The 25,112-nt window shown below is 41.0% G+C and overlaps 2 protein-coding genes across 2 annotated transcripts; one reads left to right on the top strand and one right to left on the bottom strand.

Annotated features, from left to right (window-relative positions):
- Positions 1–586: 586 nt before the first annotated feature.
- On the top strand, positions 587–2,624 carry LOC113332753 (psbP domain-containing protein 1, chloroplastic-like). The gene is made up of 3 exons (XM_026579266.1): positions 587–877; positions 1,338–1,756; positions 2,228–2,624. Exons 1-3 carry the CDS (start codon positions 703–705, stop codon positions 2,447–2,449), a joined length of 816 nt encoding a protein of 271 aa, XP_026435051.1. The 5' UTR covers positions 587–702; the 3' UTR covers positions 2,450–2,624.
- Positions 2,625–19,017: 16,393 nt separating this feature from the next.
- On the bottom strand, positions 19,018–19,923 carry LOC113332818. Its single transcript, XM_026579325.1, has one exon. It carries the CDS (start codon positions 19,921–19,923, stop codon positions 19,018–19,020), a length of 906 nt encoding a protein of 301 aa, XP_026435110.1.
- Positions 19,924–25,112: the final 5,189 nt, after the last annotated feature.

Raw genomic sequence — 25,112 nt, forward strand, 5'->3', positions numbered from 1 at the left:
AAACCATAGTTTTCTAATCAGGAGTCACACATGATTTGAATAAAAGAAGATGATTCAGAAGAATCAGAAGATGGAAGGCAGCATGGAGGTGAGTTTTTCTTCTCCGAGTTCTCTCTTTTTCTCTCTTTTTCTCTCTTTTGTGTCGAAGAAATGAGAACTGAGAAAGGATAAAGAGGTATAGGTATAGGATTTCTGCACGTGCAGACCACACGTTAACGGTATCAAATATTATTGTAACAGGAAACTGCCTCAATCGGTTCCATTACAATAACACAAAAAACTCTGATCAACCCGATAATTGTTATGTCGAAAAATATCCTATCGGAATCCGGATATTCGGAAACTCCTATCAGATATCAAATCCCCGTTAACAGCCCTAAAGTCCCTTACTCATTTAGTTACCAAAACAATGACATCCTACTGTACATGTACAGTAGTTGATCTATCTTGCATTCACGGTATTGTTGTGCCAGGAGGGATCCTAAGTCGGTGAAACAGCCTTTAGGTCGAGAAAGGCCCGTCCATCGTGCTTCAAAAGATATCTGGCACTTAATCAACAGGTACCCTTCTTCCGGACCAAACCAAACAAACCCTTCACTCATCCATTCCCTCCATCATCTCATCTTCTTTCTCTATCTCTCCACGCTCTCTAATTTCCAAAATGAAAATTCTGTAAATTATTAAACCTAATCTGTTTTTTCAATGGCTACCTTACTTGAATCAATTCCAATTCCTCGTCATTTGAATTCTCGAACCACCATTTCTGGAGGTAGAAAAGCTTATCTCTCCTCCTTACAGAAGAAGAACAGTAGACTACCACCAAGCAAAATACATCACCACACAATATACTGTGCAGCTCAGGATACAAATTCAAAAGGTTAGGGTTTCTATTTCTTTACGAATTTCATATTTAATTCATTATTTATTACAATGTGAGTATTGTTTCTTTTTGGGAATTTCCAAAGTAGAGTTAGGAATCACTTATTGAGAAGTCTAGTATCTAATTTGTTGAAAATAATGCATACTTGGTAAATTAGTTGAGATATGTGTTCCAAATTTGCAAGAGTTTAGTATTTGATATAGTAGGGTTTGTTAGAGGGTCATTGAAGTTGTTTTGAGTATCATGTTCGTCATAAGTTGTTGATTGTGTTTGGTTGTTTGGATAAAGGCAGTTGTTATAGTCTGTAATGTAATCTCAATAGAAGTATTCACAATGTAATGCTGTATGAATTTTTTGTGTTGCTCCTCTAAACCTGTTTTCGGATTTAGAATCGTTTTATATGGAGTTCTAGTGTTTAATTGGCTTCACTTAACAAGACTAGAATGTGTTCTTGCAGTTCCGAGAAGGAATGCCATCTCTTTGATGTTATCAAGTTTTCTCATATGGCAAACTGGTCTAGGTGGTATCGCTTTGTCTCAGCCATTAATTGAGTTCAGGGAATATTTAGATACTTTCGATGGTTACACATTCAATTACCCTAAGAATTGGATTCAAGTCAAAGGTGCCGGTGCAGATATATTCTTCAGGGATCCATATGTTCTCGATGAAAATATATCTTTGGAGATATCATCTCCTTCTTCCTCCAATTATAAGAGTGTCGAAGATTTGGGTCCTCCACAAGCTGCTGCAGAGAAAGTGCTAAAACAGTATTTGACAGAATTCATGTCCACCAGACTTGGAGTGAGACGAGAAGCCAACATTGTTTCCACGTCATCGAGGGTTGCAGATGATGGAAGGATGTACTATCAAGTTGAGGTAACAAGTTTCTTTATAAATGATATTAATATGCAACAGGTTCGGATTGTACGGATCCACTTATTCACCTGTGTGCCATTCAGTCTTCTAGTGTGGTACTTAGTGCTTACCCATGACCCAATTTGCTTATATGTATTAGATGATCAGACTTATGCAGCAAGATTATTATCTGGTAAACTAAAAATATGGTTGATTCTCCATTGATGTTGAACAGTCAGCTCTACCATGCTTCGATTGTACAAATCCCATTGCTACTATTGTCTGGTTAATGACATGTCCTTTGAGTAACTCAAAAAAAAAAAAAAAACATTGCCACCCTTTAGACCATTGAGACAGTTTGAGCTGTTTTGCTCACCTTGTATGTTCTCGAAGGTGACATGGGATGCGTTGTGCACCAACTACATCTTGTCTAGGCTTTCGTTATTGTGATTTTTCTTTGCATTTGTAAATCTTATACGATGTTCTGTGTAGGTAAATATCAAGTCATATGCAAGTACTAATGAGCTAGCCGTAATGCCACAAGATCGAGTAACACGGCTTGAATGGGACAGACGCTACCTCTCAGTTCTTGGGGTTGAAAACAACCAATTATATGAATTGAGATTACAGACGCCTGAAAATGTTTTCTTAGAAGAGGAAAGTGATCTTCGTCGAATTATGGAATCCTTCAGAGTAATGAAATTGAATGTCTGATGATTTCTTTATTTTTGCAATATATGAGCATTTGTAATATATCTCAAAGGTTCTTCTCATTCTTTTATTCCAATGTAGATTCATTGAAGCAACAAGTTTCCATTTGTAATATTTTTTGTTATTATCTTGTGTATGACAACTAAAACCTGATTAATCGGATAGTTTTGTAATCATATATGAGGTTGGACGCAATGAAATGCAAGAGTAATTATATGTATCCAAATTTCTCGTCTGACACACTAGAGCATATAAATGTCAGGGTTGCAAAGTGGTGTCTGGAATAGACCTGAATCCAGACTTGGACCATAAGAACCGAGAAGTGCTCTACTCACATGTGTTAAAATGACTGTGCACTAGGCAATTCTCTTTTTCTGGTCCAGTCTTGCTGTTGTATCATCCAGCTGCTAACTGCCAAGTTACCAGTTGATGTTCATCCGTTGTCTCCCTACGGTTATGGCCTTCCAACCGTTGTGATCTCCCACTGTTTGTTTTTGATGGTTTTGTATGCTTGTATTTGGATATATATTCCTAGTGTTCGTTTCCTAAATGTAAATAATTTCTGTACTAGAAAAACAGAAAAATCAAGGTACATAAAGTAAGAAGAATCGTAAGAAAGACGTTCTCTATTCAACTCTTTTTGAGTCCACAAAAAAATCAAATGCAAATTCCTCCTAAGTTTGCGAATATTCATAGAGAAATAAGTAATGAACTAGTCAAATTTGATAGTTCTATACAGCCGGCGGTTAATTTCAATAGCATGCCATTGAATCTAACCGAATGTGTCATGAACTCAGTTATTTCAACTCCATACTTTTTTCTTTTTGACAAGCAGAGGCAAATTTTTTTGAGAGATCAATGCATCACTAAAGCCGTGACAAAAGATACAAAAAAAGGAAAGGCAAACTAATGGGTTAGCGGTGTGAGACAGCACCACAATTACTTTTTTTTTTTTTTTTTTCTTTTTGTAAGTTAGGTATTCCATTCTACAGACTAACTTATGGCGTTAGAAGCCGTGGTTACAACAATATTAAAGGTATTACAGGAAAAGTAAATGATAGACAATAAAAGGTAAAAAATAAAACCATCAAAAGGTGTTGGACAAGCATATGTTGCCTCGTTAAAAACCTTGAGAAGGAAAATCCATATCCAAAGGGACAAAACCTTGACAAAGGAAAAGAGCACAACGCGATAAGTCCTAAAGAAGATTCTAAAACTAAAATTGCAAAAATAGCTAAAACATTTGTAATTCTTCAATAACCTAGGAAGCATTCGTTCTCCATCGGTACCCAATGAGTAGTCTTCTAATACTGGCAATATGTGTGATTTCACAAGCAAGTTGTGAAGGTTGAGCGTCTTTGCTCGCGATAGAACTATCAAAAAAGTTTCCTGAGCCCTTCTATCACGAACGAGTCTGATAAAAGTGTCACGATGACCTCTACATGAAGTAGATCTCTTCTTAATGACTGAGGATGACGGTATAGCCTTTATTGATGAGAGTTGCATCTTCGAAAAAATGCAGACATATGGAACATAGCCAGTATTGATTTCAGCATCATGTTGTTTCACAGGAGCATTCAATTTCCTATTCCAAGAAGAAATACAAAGGTAGGTTAAATTACACACCAACCTTATACAGACACAATACATTTTTAAATTAACCAAATTGAAATTTCTAAAACTAAAAGAAACTAACTAAAAAACTGTATATGATGTGTGCGAAATAAAGAGCCTAGTTTACTGTCTAGTCTCAACGTGTCCAGGGGAAAATGCAGAAAGGAAATGAGCAAACTAGAGTCCACTAATAATATTCTAATTAGATAAGCTAGAATTAATAATGGATACTAAGCAGTGGCCGATGCTAATGAACCTGAATAACAAGCATCATAATAATACAACAGATGTAAAGAGATTAACAAATGAAAAAATCAAAATAGAAGAGAGAAAGAAGAGGGTCCCTGTATACCCAAACCAAAATGCGATTCTGTCTTGTTTTTTTTTCGTGCTAGGAGTCTTTAAACCTTAGGAACAAGGGTTATCAACAACAGGTTCCAAAACAAGCTTAAAAAACAAAGAAAGTTAGGGGAATTTAAGAACAAAAACAAACTAAAAACGAATGAGAGATGGCAAAGATACTATGTATGGATGGACTTACCTGGGGGCTTGGTCAGATCAGCTGAGCTAGGGCAGGAAACTAAGGATAGTTCTTCATTTTGACCATTATTTCACAAGCATAACAAACCACAAAAAACAGCAAGCAAAAACTTAACAAGGAAGCAAAAACAGACATGAGACAAGGTTGCATACACACACATAAAGCAAGACAGAAAGCGGAATAAAGAAGAGCTTAGGTCCAAAAAATATTTCACCCCGTTACAAAAATTTTAAAAGAGAGCGAAAACAAGAAAAAACTCCAAGAGGGGAGAATAAAGACAACATCCAACACCAACAACCATCCATCAAACAAGATATATAGAGAAAGAAAAAAGACGATGATCCAACCAAAACCGAACCAAAGGAAAAGACATGAAACTATAAACCCATCAAGAAAAAGCATAAGAAGGATTAGAAGGACTAAGCCACCAAGATCAGGAAACAAAAGAGATTTACAAAAGACTACTACTACTAGAGAGAGGAAAGGGGTAAAGAGAGAAGCCCACATCAGAAACAAAAACGCAACATGAAACTAGTCTAACCGGAAACAGAGAAGAAGTGTTCCACCAAAATAAAGAAGAAAGAAACTAAAACATATTCAATAATTTAGAGAACGAACAAAGAGTGATGATTTTCACTTTCCTTCTTAGACAACAACCTTACTGTAAGAGATTCAATTTTAGATCAAGAGCCCATGACAAAAACAAAAGAAAGAACAGAAAGAGGATAGAGAGAAGATTAAACAAGATCAGAGAATCATTCACCCAATAAAGAGCAAGCAACAATCACAAGGATTAAGAGATGTATCAAACTAAACAACCTAGGCAAACAAGTAATAGATCTACAACATAAGAGAAACCATAATAGAAATTAAAAATTGTATTCCAGATTCAAAACCCCTCTTTTAAGATATCCACTTTTAAAATCTCATTTTAACAAAACCATTTTTACTGCTCACAGAAGTAATAGAAAGAGAAACAGAAGAAAGGAAGAGAGAAACAAGAGTAAAATCCAAACGAAATCTAAATCAAAAGAAGAGACAATAAAAACGAAAAGAAAATTAGAATCAGATTATAAAGGAAGTCACAGAAATCATCTTAGTAAAGAAAAATAATACTACGATCTAAACAGAACAAGAAGAAAAAAATAGAAAATAAAACTAGAAAAAAGGGATTATACCCTGCAAAATAATGGTTTCTTCCAACAGTTTCCTCAGATACGTAATTCCTAGCTCATGATCTAACTGTCACCCCCAAGTGGTCCTAAGATTTACTCTCTAATGGTGTGTGCCGCCATTGGAGAAGATAGTTTTCTAGGATTTTTTTCTAAAAGAGGCGGAGGAGAAAAAGAGGAGAGAGAAAGGAGAGATATGATATACACAATATTATGGTAAATTTTCGGAAGAACTGCAAATCACGGCACAACACCACAATTACAAATGATAATTGAGAACGAAATATCTTTGAGCAAATCGGTATGTAGACCAGTTGAAGAGAGAACACTTAACTGCAATTATAATTTTCTTAGACGTCCTTGAGAGAACTTGTAATATTATTGATGAAAAAGATAAACTAAGAGTTATTACAAAGTCTTTTCCAGACACAGACTGTAATATAGGTCAAGTCAATATTGACTAATATTGACTTGACACACACATACACATAAATCTGTGACACAGAAAATTCACGCAAGTACATTGTCTAATACACCTCCTTCAATGTGTGTTGATGGGTAAAATGTGGGAAGGAGGAACTAGCCTTAATCACAGAAAGTACTCCCAAAGAGTGGATAGGTTTAGGAAAGTAGTGGGGAATTAATGATGCCTTAAGAGATGTACCTTTTTTCCCTTTTATAATATCCCTCTTATGAATAAGTGCCCATAAGATTATGATATTACTAAATTTTCATTTCCCTTTCCTTAAGTTAATAACAAACCTTAAAGGGTTTCTCCCTTTAGACCAAAACCTAACTTTCCATGTGTACTCTTGGGTAAACTATGACCTCCCTATCTTAATGAGTTTGGCCTAGTCCCCAAGCCTACTTATCCTAAAAGGGAAACCTTAATGGATTAAGGGGTCGTCCATTCTAGGATTGGTTATTTTCATGTATCAACATTAGTCCCCTGACTGTTTGACCGGTCAAGGACCGTGTCAACAGTCACCTGTTGATGCTACGGTTGAGATAGGCGGTTATAGGCAGTCTTGATTCACGACTCTTGGCATGCTGCAGTTATCATTGGGGGGTTATGGGCGGTTAATGCTTACGACCTTTAGGGTACGACGGTTACTGATCTGCTCGGTAACTGTTCCTTCTTTTACCCCCTATAAATAGAAGAGACCCCGCCCCAAAATCCCATCTTTTCACTGTCTTCTTTCCCCTCTCCTTGTCTCTCTACTGCTTACCATGTCTAACGAATCATCTATCCGCGACTCGCCTCCCCGGCTCGAATCTTATACACTCGACGAGTTCAGGAACAATCCCCTCTCAAGGATGACATTCGCCCGCCCGCTGCGGATGATGGTACTACTCTTTTCCCAACCGATGATATTTGGGTTACTCGCATGCTTAATCCTCATCCATTTCCTCCGTCCGGGTTAGAAGAATGTCTTATCCGCCCTCAGGCAGAATCTCCCCCTGCGCCTTCCTTCGAGGACTCGCCCAGCTTGGCGATACATAGAGGGGATTATGTCCTTCCTACGATATATTTACGTTCTTCTGCCGAATCTCATGCCGCTTGGAATCCCTGGATTGACTAATTCGCTCCAATCCGGAGAACGCAAGGGTCATCCGCTCTCTAGGTATATGATCGGCTCTAGAGGCCTCCAAGTTTAGATACGTCCGAGGGGACCATGGTAGCATAAATCGCTTATGTGCACGCTGGGGGATCAACCCTCATACATTCATATTTTCCCGGGGAGAAACGACCCCTATCCTTGAGGATGTGGTGGCCCTCACGGGTCTTCCCATCCATGGTGACATAGTTTACGACAGTTGCTGCCTCCACAAATCTTTAAACAATGATGATAGAGACCTTTGTGACCGTTTGCTTAAAGCCAATGCGAATTCGATAACCTATCAGCTCCCCGAAGAGCTTAAGGATGAAGCTCCGGACGAGGCTGGAGTCCCAACGGATAAAGGGAAGGGTAAAGCCGCTGCGTCAGCTTCTCAAGGTTCTCCTGCAAATGTTTCATCTTCTTCGAAATTCATGGCGTCCGCAATAAAAGCTGCTCGACCAGTTCCTTCTGCTACTGAAGAAGCTGATGATGTGAAAGAAGTGAAGAACGACCAGAAGCCAAAATCTGGGCAACGTCGAGCTTCCTTCTCGTGCTGGATCAAATACTGGGCTCCTCTGCAGTCTGGTCCTGGCAAAGGTGTTCCTCCTCGAGAGGGGGAGACAGATAGAGCGGAGTTAGATGCTTTCCTCCTCTTCTGGATGTCTCATGATGTTTTAGAATACTGTCCCCGGGACACTATCAAGAATGAGCTGATCCCTATGGCCGTGTTGATGTCCCGCAGCATGTCGTTCCCGTTTGCTCCCATGATCCTGGGTGGCTTGTACCACCACTTGGATTTGCTGGTAAGTGACATCCGTCACGTGGACGGATCCCATGAGGTTGAAACTTTTCTTCCTGCTAACTTCATCCATGCATGGGCTTGGGAACGTTTCCCCAAGTATAGTCCCCCTCAGCTGAATCCCCTAGCACTTTCTCGGCAAGAAGAAGTTGTTCAAGAGGATGGTTCCAAGAGCCTAGTGACAAAATCCGAGTCTCATCCTCGGATGACTCTTTACCACAATAAGGGTTATCTTCCAAAGGAGAATCTCAAGGATTACATGGACAAGGATGCGGATTTCAACCCTATCACTTATCAGAATGGTCGCACTGGCTCTCTTCACTATTCTTTTGCTAGCCAGTCCCGGAGGAGGATATCTTCAGCGGAGATACCTTCGACTGAGGAGTTTTACATGATTGTTTCAATTTTACCTGAGCGTCTTCCCGGCTTTCATGGTGGGAAATTCTCTTCTGAGGCTTACAATACCGTCTGTGTAGCGCGGCAGCTGCGGTTTGACCAAGGGGTTCCTTATGACCCTCCTCCTTCTTCAATATAGGAGGATAAGGAGGTCCGGAAAAGCTTTGATCGCTTTTTCTTCAAAAGCGGTATTCGGATGAGCGACCGCGCGTGCTTCTTTGATTTCATCCAACCTCAGCTCCGCCGACCTGTGGGTGTTACCAACGAGTGGCTCGGCTATCGTAATAATATAAATCGGAGGATGTTGAATCTACTCATCAAATATCCCTTTGACCCTCCGGCTTTAACCAAGGAAGATCTCAAAGAGATGCATGCATCAGGTCGCATGAAGCTACTGAGGTTGCTAAGAAATATAGGTTATTTTCCAGCAACAAGGGTCGTCCTCTTCGTCCGATAGTTACCAGCTGGATCCTCCTTCGGGCGCCCGTCCTCTCAAGAAGATGGCAAGGGTAGCGCTCTACCTCCGTCCGACTCTAATAAAAGAAGGCGCGTTCCATCATTGACGCCTTTGCACGTACCTTTAGCTGCATCTCCTCCTGCTAAGGTATCTTCTTTCTCCTTTGGTTGTCATTTTGATCTGGTTCCGCGTTTAATTTCTTTATGCTAGTTTTCCATACTCTTTTAGAACTCTCCGCCTATCGGATGCAAACCCAGAGGTATCTTTTTTGAAGAGTACATCAACTTGCCTTTAAATGAATGAAGGGATGATAGGCTGGCTAAGAAGATGAATCGGGACGCCGATGTGCTGCCTATTCCGCGGTTGCCTTTCGTCCGCACTGCTAATGTCTCTCCTCTGATTTCCAAACAGGCTCCCAAAGGGGGGTCGTCATCCGCGAGTACTTTCATCGAGCGCGTGGAGCGGAAACTTGGTCGATCAGTTAGTCAAAGTGGTCCCGAGATACTCTCTCCTCGTATGATTCTTCACTCTACTCGTCCCCTAATTGTACAAACAATTAAAGATCTCAACCATCCTCTTCACACTCCCTCCGATATGTTAGATGCAGGGGATGAGTATGAGTCGGATGATTCTGTGCGTGACTATTCCCATAAGGGTAGTGGTCTTCAAGGTGGTGCCCAGAATCAGAGCTCTTCCCCTTATAAATCTCGTGAGTGTACTATATTCATAATTGTTAAGCTTCATATACCGACACGTGCCGGTGATAATATTTCTGTTATGATTATTAAATACATTTGGTGATCTATATAAACATCTTCACTTCCTATACTTCTTATCAAAGATTATTTTATTTTCTTCATTTCTCTTGTTTTTTATCAGTTCACTCGGAGGCGGCTGCATCGAGTTCTTCTTCTCGCCAATCTGTTCATTCTCTAACTAATCCTCATATTTCCCCTACTCTGGTATATATATTCTACTTGAATTTTATTTCCTTACCATATCAGAATGTTTTCCTTATTATTTGTCCCTCTGTCTCTCCTTCCCCCCCCCCCCTTTTTCTAGAGCATGGGAAAACGAGATGGCGCTCATGGTAAAGGAAGCGGCTTGAACCAGCAGGTCAAAGGCAGCGAGTTCGGAATTTCCAATGACAAGCGGCAGAGATCTTCCAAGCCAACCTCTAAGGTCTCTCAAGGCATGGATGCAGATGCTGAGTTTATGGATGTTCCTGAGGATCCTCGGTTCAAATATCCCCGTACCATTTCCGCGGTGGAGGCTGGTGTGGACAACCGCTATGCGTTGGTACACGGATTTTGGGTTCCTTCATCCAAAGCAACTACTTATCGGCGCATAGTGGAGAAGTTTGGCCACATGTGTGTTCACGAGGAGATGCCCATCAATTCTTTGATCGTAGCCAATGAGGATTTTCTCATCATAACGGAGGGTCTTTCCCTGGCGGATGAAACTCCAATTGGTCCGGATATCTTGAGGAAGTGGGACGCTACCATCCAGACTTATCTAGTTCTCCGATTTCCCATCCAATGGATCAAGAATCTATTGGACCAAGCGAAGGCTAGCCACAACGCGCGGACCACGTTACCCCGTGAGATCGAGGAGTTGGAGCAGGAGCACAAGCAACTTCTCGATGTTGCAAATGCTAAGAAGGAAGCTTATGATCAACTTATGGCGGACGTGGGTCGAGCTGCCAAGGATCTGAAGATCGCTCGGGATGTTGCCGAGGAGGTCAATGAGCGCCTAACTAGGAAGGGCCGAGTTGGTTGCTCTGGATATTTTCTGATGATGATTTCTTGGACAATTTATTTGTTTTGTTTTGTTTTGTTTTGGTGGGATTGAGGATTTTATGGTTCGCTTTTCTTTTGCAAGACATATTTTACGGTTTCGTTTAACTGCATTTATTATTATAGTTGGGTGGTATTTAATATAGTATCATTATGCATCTCTATAAGTAGGGATGAGTGGATTTGCTTTGACATCTTTCAAGTTTCTTTCTGTATTTCATTCATCCTTTGGTTGCTAGCTATATTTTTGTGTAGCTGATGGCTCATCGTCTTCACGGGTATACTTTGGCTTAACTCCAGTGCCAATAATGGTTATCCCTTATGCAAAGGATCATGAGATGACTCGCTTGTTATTTGTAAATGCTTAAGTGGAGGTACTTAGAGAGGTTAGAATGGATAACAGAGTGGCTATGCGTGCGCGGTTTAACGAGCAGTATGAGACTTATTCGATGGCTCGGGAATCGCTGGTGCCCGGACGCATAACTCTATCTGTACAACGTGCACTGGGTGATGCCATAGTTTCCCGGGACAAAGCTGAGCGCCTATTTCAGGAAGCGCTAATTATGACGGCTGATATTGAGCAGGAAATAACTGATTGCCGTTCTTTCATCACTCAACAGGCGGGTCCGAATCTCCGTGGGTGTGTTTTGACTTTGTGTGTCGTGTATACTCTTATTCGTCCTGCTGACATGAAAGCGGAGTTGGCACGTCTGTTGATTTTGAAGGATGAAGTCGGGATGCTGCAGACTCATCATCTGATCGCTCTGGATAAGGCCCGTAAGGCTTATGACGAGCATAAAGAGACACTAGATATGGATCAAAAAGCATGTGCTTCTAGTGAAGTTATTCGTAAGTTCATCAAGTATTGGAGGAGGTGCGTAGCGCTTATACCGATTCCACTACCCGTTATGGGGGAGCACAACTGATGATGCAAGACTTGGACAAAGACATTTCCTACTGCCGCTCGCTTATAGCTGGATCATCCTCATCTTGAAGAGTTCTCCCCATTTTTTTTGTCTCCTCGGATATTGTGTTGTCTTGATTATATATATGAAAGTTTGTTTTGATTAATCACCGTAAATATTCCTCGAGTTTTGTTTCTCCCATTCTTTCATTTGTTTTGGGTTTATGACTAATCGTGTGAGATTAGTTCTTGAAATGGAATGTCTAAATCGTATTTTCCGGGTGATGTGCCTTGCTCGAGATACTTTCGAGATCGAGAACTCAAGTTGGCATGAGCGGCTGTCTGCTGCGGATCGTCTGGTGAAGAGGATTCAGAGTGAAGGTGGTATTCCTGATTTAACCCTTCTGGAGTATCGTGGTTATTTCCGTGAGCAACGTATGATTACTCACTTTCGATGTGTTGAGGCGGATCGCAGTGTTAGATCCATTGAGATGTCCCTTGCTGAGGTTCGCTTGGAGCTTAATATATTACCATGATTTTTTTTTTGTGGGAAGTATGATGATAGCTGTAATTCCTATAAATAGACTATTTGTGTTAGTATGAAGTCTTCATTTTATACTATGTTCATTGTCTATGCTATTATTTGCTACATGGCTGAACATTTGCATGGTTATGTGCTATCTTTGGCTTCTGTGCCATCATTAGTATCCTCGTATAGGAGAGGATCCGAACTAGATCGCTTGCGGCTCGTAAGAGACAAAATAGACTTGATTAGGGAAAGAAGGCTGGCGAGTCGTACAAAAGCTCGTGCTCAGTTCGATAAATAGTATAAGATATTTTTAACAGCTCGGAAGACTCAAGTGTCTGGGCCAGTATCTTTCAAGATTCAGAGTGCATTGGATGATGCTGTCTCCGCTCGTCATGAGGCTGATCGACTGCTGCGAGAGATAAATTTTATGATTATGGATATTGATCTGGTAATCGCGTACTATGATATGTCCGCTTCTCATCTGCCAAGTCGTCGTATGCATGGTTATGCCTTGTCTTTGTGCATGATACACGCCTTGGTGCATCCTTCAGATAAACAGGTGGAATTGACACGATTACTAGTCCTGAAGAGTGAATTGAGAATTTTGCGAACTCATAGGTTGGCTGTGCAATAAAATGCACTAAGGCATTCGAGGAGCAGGATGAGACCTCCAACATGGCTCGCCAGAACAATACGTCTGAGAGGATTTTGCATGAGGTAGATCAGGTGCTAGGATATTTGCGGGCAGCTTTAACTATGGCTACTATTCAATGTGAAGAAGCGCTTGTGATGATGCACGATGTAGAACAAGAAATCACGCATTGTCGCATGCTCATAACTGAATCAACTTAAAAGATCTCCCCATTTTTTTTTGTATATAGCCTAAGTATTCCAAGCAAAAGTTCTCCTCTCATTTTTTTTAGCTCTAATGGAAGAATCAGTCAGTGCCTTATATTTGTCTCTAAGGAAACAAAAAATGGAACTGTTGCAAGCTACTGTTGCTGGTAATGCCCGACTTGTTCATGAATGTGAGGAATTATTTGGGGTTAGCCAGATGCAGTATTTCCATGCTATGGATCTTTATGTGGATCGCCTGAGTGCTAGTCGGATCGATCATTCAATAGAAAGTGTGATGGCTGCGGATGAGCTTTTTGAGGCGTTTTCTAACGCTCGTAACCGGATGGAATGCAAAGAAGGCGACTTGGATGTTTCTCGTGGTCGACTGAGGCGCGCGGACTCAGTTCTATCTTCATTTCTTTGACTTAGTGGATTCTGCCACAAAATATGTTGTTTTATCTGTATGTCATGTCGGACGCTTATGAACATGTTATTTGTGTTATTTTCCGCGTATCATATGCGCGTGTAATTTCCTTTAAGAATATTACTTTTATGAAATATCTTATTATTTGGATTATTCGGGACTTACACTTATGACATTCTTTATTGATCATGCACGGAAAGTATCATTCTCCGGAGCTACTGACGTGCTTTGCCAATCTAAGTATAGAACCTTAGTCCTGTCTGGTGCTATTGATGCACTTTATCAAGCCATGCACAGGTCTTAATTCCTTTTGGACTATTGGTGCACTTCATCTAAGCCGTGCACGGAGCCTAGTCCTTTCTTGGACTATTGGTGCATTTCATCTAAGTCGTGCACGGAGCCTAGTCCTTTCTTGGACTATTGGTGCACTTCCTCTGAGCCATGCACGGAGCCTAGTCCTTTCTTGGACTATTGGTGCACTTCATCTAAGCCATGAACAGAGCCTAGCCCTTTCTTGGACTATTGGTGCACTTCATCTCAGCCATGCACGGAGCCTTTCTTGGACTATTGGTGCACTTCATCTAAGCCATGCACGGAGCCTAGCCCTTTCTTGGACTATTGGTGCACTTCATCTAAGCCATGCACAGAGCCTAGTCCTTTCTTGGACTATTGGTGCACTTCATCTAAGCCATGCACGGAGCCTAGTCCTTTCTTGGACTATTGGTGCACTTCATCTAAGCCATGCACGGAGCCTAGTCCTTTCTTAGACTATTGGCGCGTCCTATCGGGTCGTATGCGAGAATTTAGCGTGACTCAAAGTATAATATAAGATAATTGTTTTATTATTTCTTAGCCATCCGACATACATTAAGTTGCTCAAGCGTAATAAGTTTTAAGCTATTTACCATTGATAGGAGTATTGATACGTGAGCCATTCATTCGCTTTAGATAGTAATATCCGCTTTCCGCTGCTTCGCTAATCATATAGGGGCCTTGCCAATTTGCAACAAATTTTCCTGCCTTTTCATTGTGCTGGACATGCGGTCCGATTTTCATCACTACATCGTTTACGCTGAAGACTCGTTCTTTCACCTTCTGGTTATAATATCTTGTCGTCCGTTGCATATACTTATCCGCGAAGCGTTCAGCCTTTGATCGACGTTCTTCTAAGGTATCCAGATAGGCAAAACGACTAACCTCATCCGGGGTAGTGAGGCTGGCCATAGCCACGCGTGTGGACGGTATTGCAATTTCTGCTGGCAGTATTGCGTCTTGTCCATACACCAGGGAATAAGGGGAGGCACCGGTTGAACTTCTTTTGGAGATGCGATATGCCCAAAGTGCAAGGGGTAGCTATTCATGCCAGCTTCTGTGATGATCATGCACTGTCTGACTTAGTATCCTTAACATTTTTTTGTTGGTTGCTTCGGCCTGCCCATTCCCCTGAGGGTAATAGACAGTCGAGGTGTGGAACTTGATCCCATATTGGTTCAACAGATCCATGACAGTTTGATTAACAAAGGAGGTACCATTAGCCGAGTGTATAATCATAGGTGCACCAAATCGAAATATGATGTGTTCTTTGATAAATGAAGCGATCGTGGCGCTTGAGTAGTCTCGGAGCGGAATAGCTTCAACCCATTTGGTAGAATATTCGGTCGCAGTGATGATATACTTGTGACGCCCGGATGAAGTTGGACGTATCGACCCAATAATATCAAGTCCCCAACTATGAAAAGGCCATGGGGTGACAACACTATGCAGCAGGGTATGCGGGGGGTGGATTAACGATCTGTGGCTTTAACACTGCTGTCACTTCTTCACATGCTCGGCTGTATCAAACTCCATCGTAGGCCTAATACCCCCCTTCGTGCAACTATATGAAGAGTTTTCTCATACCTTGATGCTTCGCATCGTGAGTCGTAGCCATGACTATCTCCGCCTCTTCTTGTGACAGACAACGTAGTATCTTGTCCCCGAAACTCTTCCTATAGAGGATGCCTTCACTCATGAATAATCGTCCGGAATTCCTTTGAATTTTTAACGCTTCTTGTTTATTTGGTGGTAGGCGCTCGTGCTGGATGAAGTCTATGTAAGGTTGTCTCCAGTCCTCTATATCCGCATTACATATTTCCGTCTGTTGTGGGGGTGCTTGACAACATTTATCTTGGACTACCGCTACTTGGACTTCCATATTTGGCCAGTATACGCCCATCCTTTATAGCCGTCGATACAGCGGTATTCCTCCTGTCTGTCCGCATGATTCTTCATGGACACGATTTAGTATTTCATGCGCTTCTGGCTTTCCTACACATCGTGATAAAGCACCTCCGGATGTTCGGAAGTATAACGCTCCTCGGATTATAACAAACTGTTTCAACACTTTAACGGGTAGTAACTGATCGTCCGCCTCTTTAGTCAGATCTTCGATGTATGTTGTTCTCCAATCATCCTTCAACTCGAACGCTGCATCTTCTTTCCATGTTCTGGGTAGTGCCCTTCTTTTTACCACTATGGTGCCTTCGTCGACCTCGTTTAACTGTAGCTTGGATGCTAAGGTAGCCAACGCGTCCGCATGCTTGTTGGTAGATCTTTCAGTATGCTCGATGACGGTGCTTCCTCTTCTCGAGTTCTTGAGCCTCCGCTCGGTATGGTGCCAAATGCGCCTTTTTTACCTGGAAATCACCCCATATTTGGTTTGTGACCATCTTCGAGTCTCCATTGACGTCGATTGCCCCTAGATTGAGTTCCTCGGCCATTCGTAACCCAACAATCAATGCTTCATACTCTGCCACATTATTGCTACATTCAAAGTCTAGCTTAAAAGCGAATGATAACAATTCTTTCTCGGGCGTCTCAAATACTATTCTTGCTCCTCCATAAGAGCCTTAGGACGATCCGTCAAAAAACATTGTCCAGCGTTCTTCCTCCTGGACTTCCGCAACCTCTCCTGGTATTTCATCACTTATTTATGTCATATCCATACCTGGGAACGCGGCCAATAAATCTGCAAATGCTTGCCCGCGTACTCCTTTCGACCGATGGTATTTTAGCTCATACTCGGACAGCTGTAGTAGCCAGCGGGCCGTCCTACCAGACAACACTGGTTTTGTCGCCAGGTAAGCGATCGGATTAGCTATCGCCACCACTATGGTTTCATGAGCAAGCGAATACGATCTTAATTTTGTGTGGAATAAATAAGCGATAAACATGCTTGCTCCGCCTTGGAATATCGAAACTCCGCGTCCCTGAACCCTCTACTGATATAGTGAATTGGGCACAGTTGGTCGTTGTCGAGGTCTTGAGCCAACAGTGCTTCGATTGCCACATTGGTAAATGCAGTGTACAAGTAAAGGGGCTCGCCTTTGACAGGAGGTCGCAGGACCCGCGCGCTGATTAAGTATTCTTTAAGCCTATGAAAGGCCTGCTCTTGCTCATCTCCCTACTGGAACTGTTGTTCTTTTTTAGTAGTGGTGTGAAGGCACATAACAGTTGTGCCAGCCCTCGGATGAACCTTCAGACATAAGACACTCTGCCAATAAAAGTATGCAACTCTTTTACGTTTGTGGGCGACCTCATAGTAGTTATTTCTTCAACTTTATCCGGATCGGTTTGTATCCTTGTCGGTAACGACAAACCCCAGAAATTTTCCGGAGGTGACTCCAAAGGCGCATTTGAGAGGATACGTTCTACATCTGTTGAAGACATGCCTTAAGTAGTTGAGGTGATATTTTCGTGGTCGGGATTTGACCACCACATCATCTATGTAAACTTCCATAATTTGATGCATCATGTCGTGGAAGATAGCCACCATTTCCCGTTGGTAGGTCGCGCCCGCGTTTTTCAACCCGAATGGCATTACAGTATAATAGAAATTCTCGTACGGGGTCTGGAAAGCTTTTTTGTGCGCGTCTTCCACGAACATCTTAATTTGGTTATATCCGCAAAATCCGTCTATGAAAGAAACCATATCATATCCGCATGTGTTATTTACCATTATATCGATGTTTGGTACTGGGAAATCATCTTTAGGGCATGCCCGGTTTAGATCTCGGTAGTCGACACAACACCGAACCTTACCATTCTTCTTTTCTACTGGTACGATGTTAGCTAGACACATAGGGTGTTGGACCGGTTTAATGAAATTGGCTTTCAAAAGCTTCTCCACCTCTTCCTTGATCGCCAACTCTATCTTCTCCGGAAAGTTGCGCCTCCGCTGCTTAATAGGCTGATGCTCGGGTGAGACATTGAGGTTGTGCGCAATCAAACTGCTATCGAGACCCGACATTTCGTCATGTGTAAATGCAAACACATCCCGATACTAACGGAGCAGGTTAACCAGTCGTAACTGTTCTTCTCCTTCCAGGTGCTTGCTAATGCGTACACAGTGAGGTTCATCTTCCGTGCCAAGGTTTACTTCTTCTAACCCATCGAGGGTCGGATCGAGTCTTGTCTTTTCTTCAGGTAAACCTTTTATTATTTCTTCGATCAAAGGCTCTACCTCTTCTTGCAAATTTTTAATTAATCACTGGGGTTGCTTCCATCATTTCCTCGTCCGCTGATGACATAGTGCAGTCGTGTTGTCAATTGGAAGCTTCCCCGGCTAATTTCTATAAGCGGTAAACGTGTCCGCCCTCCGATCGTGAGAAGCGTTTAAATTGACTATTCTTTGTTTCGACTACAACTCTCTTAGTTCCCACGGTAGGTCCCATCCGAGATGGACTAAAGACCGATTTAGCCTTTCCTTTCGTTTGTGCCTCAGGATGGAACTCTTCCCACTTAGGGAGGGTGGTGAAGTGCTCCGAATGATCTCCTTGGTCCATGACCGGTTGTGTGTAGAAAATTGTGTCTGCCATGTAAGCCTCCTCTGGGCCGAACGGATTACTTGTAGCTGGGATCTGGGATTGCCTTCCTCCAATATTAGTCTTGACACACTGGTGATACGTAGACGCTACTACCTTGTGGTTCAAAATCCATCCTCTCCCTAGTAAGACATGAAATGTGGTATCATTCTCAAGCACGTAAAAGGGAGTGAGTGCTCTAATAGGTCTGATCTTCATCATCAGATATACTATTCCCATTACCGTCTGAGTCTGTCCTCCAAATACCCTCATAGTCGTTGCGCACATTTTGATCGACGTTCTTGATACTCCTAAGGATTCCAGTGTGTGTAGGAAAATCATATTGAGGGATGCTCCGTCGTCTATGAAAGCTCGCTTGAGGGGCTGCTTGTTAATATATTCCGTGAGGTACAAAGGTCGGAGGTGTTCCCCTGGATAGCATATATCCTCATCAGTGAAAGTAATAGCTTGTCTAGGCATCAGATTGTACACCATCCCGGATGCAATTGCTGTGATAGCTTTGGATGCCTCGCGGACTTGATCCTCGCTGAAACCAAGAGAGTCGAAGAATTTCTGGGCCAAAACAGTTTGGGAGAATTTGCTAGCGACTTCATTTGTGTCTGAAAAGATGGTTGTCTCGGACGCTTCACATGCTTCCTCCTATTCCGCGTCTTCCCATGGTCTCAAGGTTTCTCCTTTTGCGAGTTCATGGGAGATCATCATAACTTGGTGCTGAGGGAGCAGATCCTTTTGGATGTTTTGTTCTCCTATCTCTAGCTCGCCTCTGGCTCGTCTTCTCTGCACTATGTAGCGTAAAGAGAAACACTCCACAGTCGGATGATTGACCCTCCTGTGATAGTGACAGTATCGTTCGTGCATCTTATCTGTCGCGGTAGGTTCTGTAGCCACGGGCGACAAATTTTCTTCTTTTTTGGCCACCCATTTTTCTCGAAGTCCTTTTTTCTTCTCCCTGCTGCACGACAATGGTGGCAGCGGGTTTGATCTTCCTCCATCCGCTTTTCCCCCTCTTCTCCCGGGCTGTCCTTCCCGGTAAGGGCCAAAAGCAGCAGATCCTCCCTTTCCTCTGTCACTTCCTTGGTTGTTGGATGCAATGTTAATGGAATTTAATTGAAAATTGTGTCCGCTTGTCCCCGAGTTCATAACATCCGCGCAGTATGATATCCGGGTTGCAGCCTCTTCGACCTCCACAAAAGTTTGAAACTTGAAGTTCGTCAAGTTTAGACGGAAGATTGCATCCATTCCTCGAATACAAATCTCCACCAAGCGCTCCTCCGGGGTGTCTTCATGACATTCCAGTGTGAAATCTCGGAAGCGAGTGATATACTTTCCAATCTCTTCTCCGACCCGCTGGGTGCACCTTCCCAAATCTATTGCCATGACTCTTCTTTGTGCGGAGTAAAACTTCTTTTGAAAAAGTTGTACCATGGCGGACCACGAGCTGATACTTCCAGGTTTCAATTTATCATACCAGGTAAAGGCATTGTCCGTAAGTGACTTAGGGAACTCTCTCATGCAGAGACTCTCATACTGAGCGTACGCATTCATTGCTGATATGAAGCGACTCACATGTTCCCGCGCATTCCCTTTCCTCCATATGTCTTGAATTTTGGCGATGTGTAATCCTCGAGATATAAGTAATCAACGACCTCTGCAGAGTACGGGGGTTCCAGTGAATCGTAAGCGTTGTGCTTCGTTACTCAGTAATTGGCCTATAGATACTTGGCGATCGCGTCTTCTATCATACCCGAAGTTGTGTTTTTTGTACCTACTGTTTTAGTGGTTGTCGCGCTCTGTTCCCTTGCTCGCTTCAGACGTCTGCGCATCTCCTGTTTCCTTTTAATGGACGCGTCTAACTCCTCTTGTATTTCGGACATCTCCTGCTCGCTGATTTCAGCTACAACTTTTTCTTTAAGCGTTTCTCCTTTCTTCTGGAGCGCTCATGTGCTCTGGGATGCTCCTGCTCCTTGTACGATACGTTTTGTGACTACCGCTCAGAAATGTATCTCTTCATCACTTTCCCAATGTACGTCTTCTATGGAAACGCCATCCGGATTACGTACTGCTCCGTCTGATGGTACTTCCTGACTCGCACCGGGAGTATCATGCTGGAAAAGAGGCTAAGAACCTCCCACTGTGGTCGCAATGTTGATGGCTAGAATGTGGGAAGGAGGAACTAGCCCTAATCACAGAAAGTACTCCCAAGGAGTGGATAGGTTTAGGGAAGTAGTGGGGAATTAATGATGCCTTAAGAGATGTACCTTCTTTCCCTTTTATAATATCCCTATTATGGATAAGTGCCCATAAGATTATCATATTAATAAATTGCCATTTCCCTTTCCTTAAGTTAATACCAAACCTTAAAGGGCTTCTCCCTTTAGGCCAAAGCCCAACTGTCCATGTGTACTATTGGGTAAACTATGACCTCCCTATCTTAATGGGTTTGGCCTAGTCCCCAAGCCTCCTTATCCTAAAAGGGAACCCTTAATGGATTAACGGGTCGCCCATTCTAGGATTGGTTATTTTCATGTATCAACAATGTGATACTGGCAGACACAATGTCGGATTGAGGAATAAAAAAGAACATAACAAACAAGAAAAGAAAAATAAAAGAACAATTGACTAATCATCCGCTGAAGTAGCTTGATCAGTTGAAGTAGTAGAAGAGATGCCCAGTAACCGATATATCAATCTTGTAAATGTTGGTGAAAATAGACCCTCGGTGAAGAGATCAGCCAACCGATGTTTAGATGCAATATGTTGAAGCTTTAAAAATCCTTCCTCCACCAATTCTCTGACAGTATGATACTGCATTTCTATGTGTTTTTTCATGGCATGGAAAACTGGATTAGATGCCAAGTACAATGCACTTGTATTGTCACATAAAAGTAGAGCAGGTTCATCCATAGGAATATGAAAATTAGCTAAAAGGTAAGATGACCATTGTAACTCAGCAGATGCAACAGATCGACATTTATATTCAACTTCTGCAGAAGATTTTAAAACAGTTGGTTACTTTTTATAAGACCATGAAACAAGATTAGGACCAAGAAAAATAGCATAACCAGAAGTAGACCTCCTAGTATCTGGAAAACCAGCCCAATCTGAATATGTAAATGCTCTCAAACTACACAAACTTCCATTTGTTAGAGTAATATCCATATCAATAGTTCCCTTTAAATACCCCAAAATCCTCTTAACAAGCTGTAAATGCATATAAGTAGGTGAGTGCATGAATTGGGACACATAATCAATTCCAAACAAATATCAGGCCTAGTGACTGTCAAATACTGTAAAGCTCCTACAATTGTTATGTAATCAGTAGGACTGTCTAGTTTGACAACATCATGAATTGACAACCTAGCACCTTTTGCAACAAGAGTATCACATGGTTTAGAATCCACCATTTTAGCCTTATCACAGTAGGATTGTCTAGTTAATCTTATGGAATCAAAATTCCTTACTTTCTCTAAACCAAGAAAATATCCTAACTCTCCCAATTCCTTCATAGCAAACTCTTTCTTTAAACACACAATCGAATCATTCAAAACTTCCTGTTAATAAAATATCATCCACATATAGAAGTAAAACCATCATACCCTTTGTAGATACATAAACAAACATGGAATGATCTGAAATAGATTTCTTAAACCCACAAGAAATAAGGAAAGTGCCAAATCTATGAAACCAGGCTCTAGGAGCTTGTTTCAATCCATATAAGTTTTTCTTCAAATGACAAACATAGTTAGAAGGATAATCTGGATTAATAAATCCCTATGGCTGTGACATATAAACATCTTCATCCAAATAACCATGTAAAAAACATTACTAACATCCAATTTCCTAATCTGCCAATTATATGTAAGTGCCAAGCGTGGAACAACTCTAACAGTACTACATTTAACCACATGACTAAAAGTCTCATTAAAATATATTCCATCCCGTTGATCATACCCTTTTGCAACTAACCTTGATTTAAATCTGTCTATGGTAACATCTGCCTTTTGTTTTATCTTATATACCCACTTTGAACCTAAAATATTCATATGTGGATCAGGAGCTACATAATCCCATGTGTCATTATTCCTCAAAGCAGTATACTCCTCTTTCAAAGATATCTGTCATTTAGGATCTTTAGCGTCTTAAAAGTCTTTGGTTCAACAACAGTGGTTAATAATGATGTATAAGATGGAGAGATTGAATGTTTAACAGATAGATGAGAAACATAATCAGGAAATTGTTTGACTTTGAAATACCTATTTGTGCTCTTGTGACAATAATACTAGAAGGAACTGAAGAATTAGAAGATGAAATTTCTTTAGGCAGATGAGAATCTGAATTTGAATCAGATATAAAGGTTGTAAATAAAACTGAGCTTCATCAAAGACTACATGTCTTGACACATAAGATTTATTTGTAACTGGATTACAACACTTATAACCCTTATGCAGAGGACTATAACCAACAAAAATGCATTTGACATACCTTGGAGAAAGCTTATCATCTCTTGAATGAGCAAGATGAGGATAACATATAGTGCCAAATTTTTTAAAGAAAGAATAATCAAGACTGACACCAAATAAAACCTCAAAAGGAGACTTGAAATCTAAAACTTTTGTTGGTGCCCTAGTTATCAAGTAAGTCAGTTAAAAAGGCATCATATCACATATCTTTTGGAAAATATGCATTAAACAACAAAGAATCACCCATTTCAGTAATGTGCCTATGCTTTCTCTCAGCAAGGTCATTCTGTTTGGGGGTCTTAGGACAAGAAATTTTATAAGTATACCACTAGACTCTAACAAGCCTTGAAAACGACCTTTAACAAGCTCTATTGCACCATCAACTTGAAAAGTCATAATTTTTTGAAGAAAACTGATGTTCTGCATGAATTTTAAAATGTGAGAAAGATTTAATAACATCTGACTTCAATTCCATTGGATAAATCCTGTTAGAGCACTGCTCGGTCGAACTCGCAAGCGTTACTATCTCAAGCTTGTTTGTCAAGTTTAGTTTCCAAAACTATAAGTCTTGATTTCTAGTCTACTTATAGCTAAGTCTCGGATTAGGATAATAAGTGTAGTTGAGCCTTAGACTCCACGGCGTTCATCGATTGAAGACGAAGAACTACTCAAGGGAACTTGTGGAACTTCATCAACAAAAGGTATGTGGAGACTTGAACTTATCTATCACTCAAAAGTCTGTCTATTCTATCTCCTATTTTGAGACAAAAGTCGTATTGCTATATAGACTTCAATTATATACATTTTCTATTTCGAACCGAGTTTATCTCTCTTATCTATTTCTCGAAATATGTGTTGGTAAGCTTTCGCTTTAGCCAAGTTCATCTTTACTCGTGTTGAAAGTCATGTTGATTATTTCAATAACTTGAAAATCGCTTTGATGAAAATAGTTCCTGAATAAAAACTATTTTAACATCCTCTAAGAAAGTTTCAATGATTCAAATGAGAGTTTAGAACATGTAACTATCTCTGGATATAAACACAGTGTGTTCTCACATTTGTGTAAAAGTCCAAAACCGGGAACCCAAAGTATGCGTACCCGTACGCGTACTGGTGGTTGTTGGAAATCCGGGTGAGTATGCGTACCCGTACGCATACTGGCGGAAAGTTCACGTCCGTGAATTTCTGCTGGAGTTTGAAAGTGAAAAACAAACTCAATCCGGTTACTTAAGTATGCGTACCCGTTTGCATACTTAGGTAGGTTACTTTCTAAAATCGGTTTGTTCATGAACTAAAACATTTATATAATAAGGAATGCAATCTTTTGCAAAACGTGGCTATAATGTTCATGAATCGATTCGAGTGAATCAAAACCGATTTTGCTTCGATTGTGTCTTGTATACTTCTGTAAAATCTAAGCAATTGAACAACTCTCTAACTAGTTCATTTGAGTCCTTTGAACTAGTTATGGTAAACATGAATGAGGTAGATATGAAAGTGCTCATATGGCTAACCATTGGTTAACTATTGTTGAACCAACTAAGTGTACACGTTTAGGTACGATTACTCAAACCTAAATGAAGTTACATTTCATTTGTGTATACCAAGCTAAGTTCGATATAACGGTTGAAAGATATTAGCTTGAATCTAATCAGGTTTTCATCTAACGGTGAATATTGAATGCTTTGTTACCAAGTAACTTAGATTGCAAACCCTTATTTGAAATCTATATAAAGGAGAACTCTAGCAATTGGGAAACCTAATCCCCCACCTCCTGTGTGATACTAGTTGTATAAGCTAGAGTCGATTCTCCTTTAACCTTAGTTTTTTCACGAAACCATGTAGGTTAACGACTTAAAGACTTCATTGAGATTGTGAATCCAGACCCAACTATTTTCTCTGTAGTAGCGTGATCTGATCTTGCTGTTTCTATCGTGATTGAGTACAATCATAAGATTGGCTTGAGATTTATATCTCCGATAGGTAAGATAGAAAAGTAGTCACAAACACCTTCGTCTCATCGTTTGTGATTCCACAATATCTTGTTTCGTTAATCGATTAAGATTATTGTGAGGTGATTGATAATTCTAGGTTGTTCTTCGAGAATATAAGTTTGGGTTATCAATTGGTTCCTGTTCACCTTGATTTATCAAAAGACGGAACAAAAACTCGTAGGTATATCTGTGGGAGACAAATTTATCTATTCAAAAATAGACTTTTATGTGTGATACAGATTTATTTATCAAGTCTTCGACTTTGGGTCGTATCAACTCT

The sequence above is a fragment of the Papaver somniferum genome, unplaced genomic scaffold (assembly GCF_003573695.1).
Source record: "Papaver somniferum cultivar HN1 unplaced genomic scaffold, ASM357369v1 unplaced-scaffold_132, whole genome shotgun sequence".
In the NCBI taxonomy this organism is placed as follows: Eukaryota; Viridiplantae; Streptophyta; class Magnoliopsida; order Ranunculales; family Papaveraceae; genus Papaver; species Papaver somniferum.

What these genes read in the sequence shown, in the direction of transcription:
- LOC113332753 (XM_026579266.1), top strand. Translation starts at nt 703, where the DNA reads ATGGCTACCTTACTTGAATCAATTCCAATTCCTCGTCATTTGAATTCT. An exon ending in TCAGGATACAAATTCAAAAG is followed by an intron (nt 878 to 1,337) that starts GTTAGGGTTTCT and finishes GTGTTCTTGCAG; the next exon opens with TTCCGAGAAGGAATGCCATC. An exon ending in GGATGTACTATCAAGTTGAG is followed by an intron (nt 1,757 to 2,227) that starts GTAACAAGTTTC and finishes TGTTCTGTGTAG; the next exon opens with GTAAATATCAAGTCATATGC.
- LOC113332818 (XM_026579325.1), bottom strand. Translation starts at nt 19,923, where the DNA reads ATGAATGCGTACGCTCAGTATGAGAGTCTCTGCATGAGAGAGTTCCCT.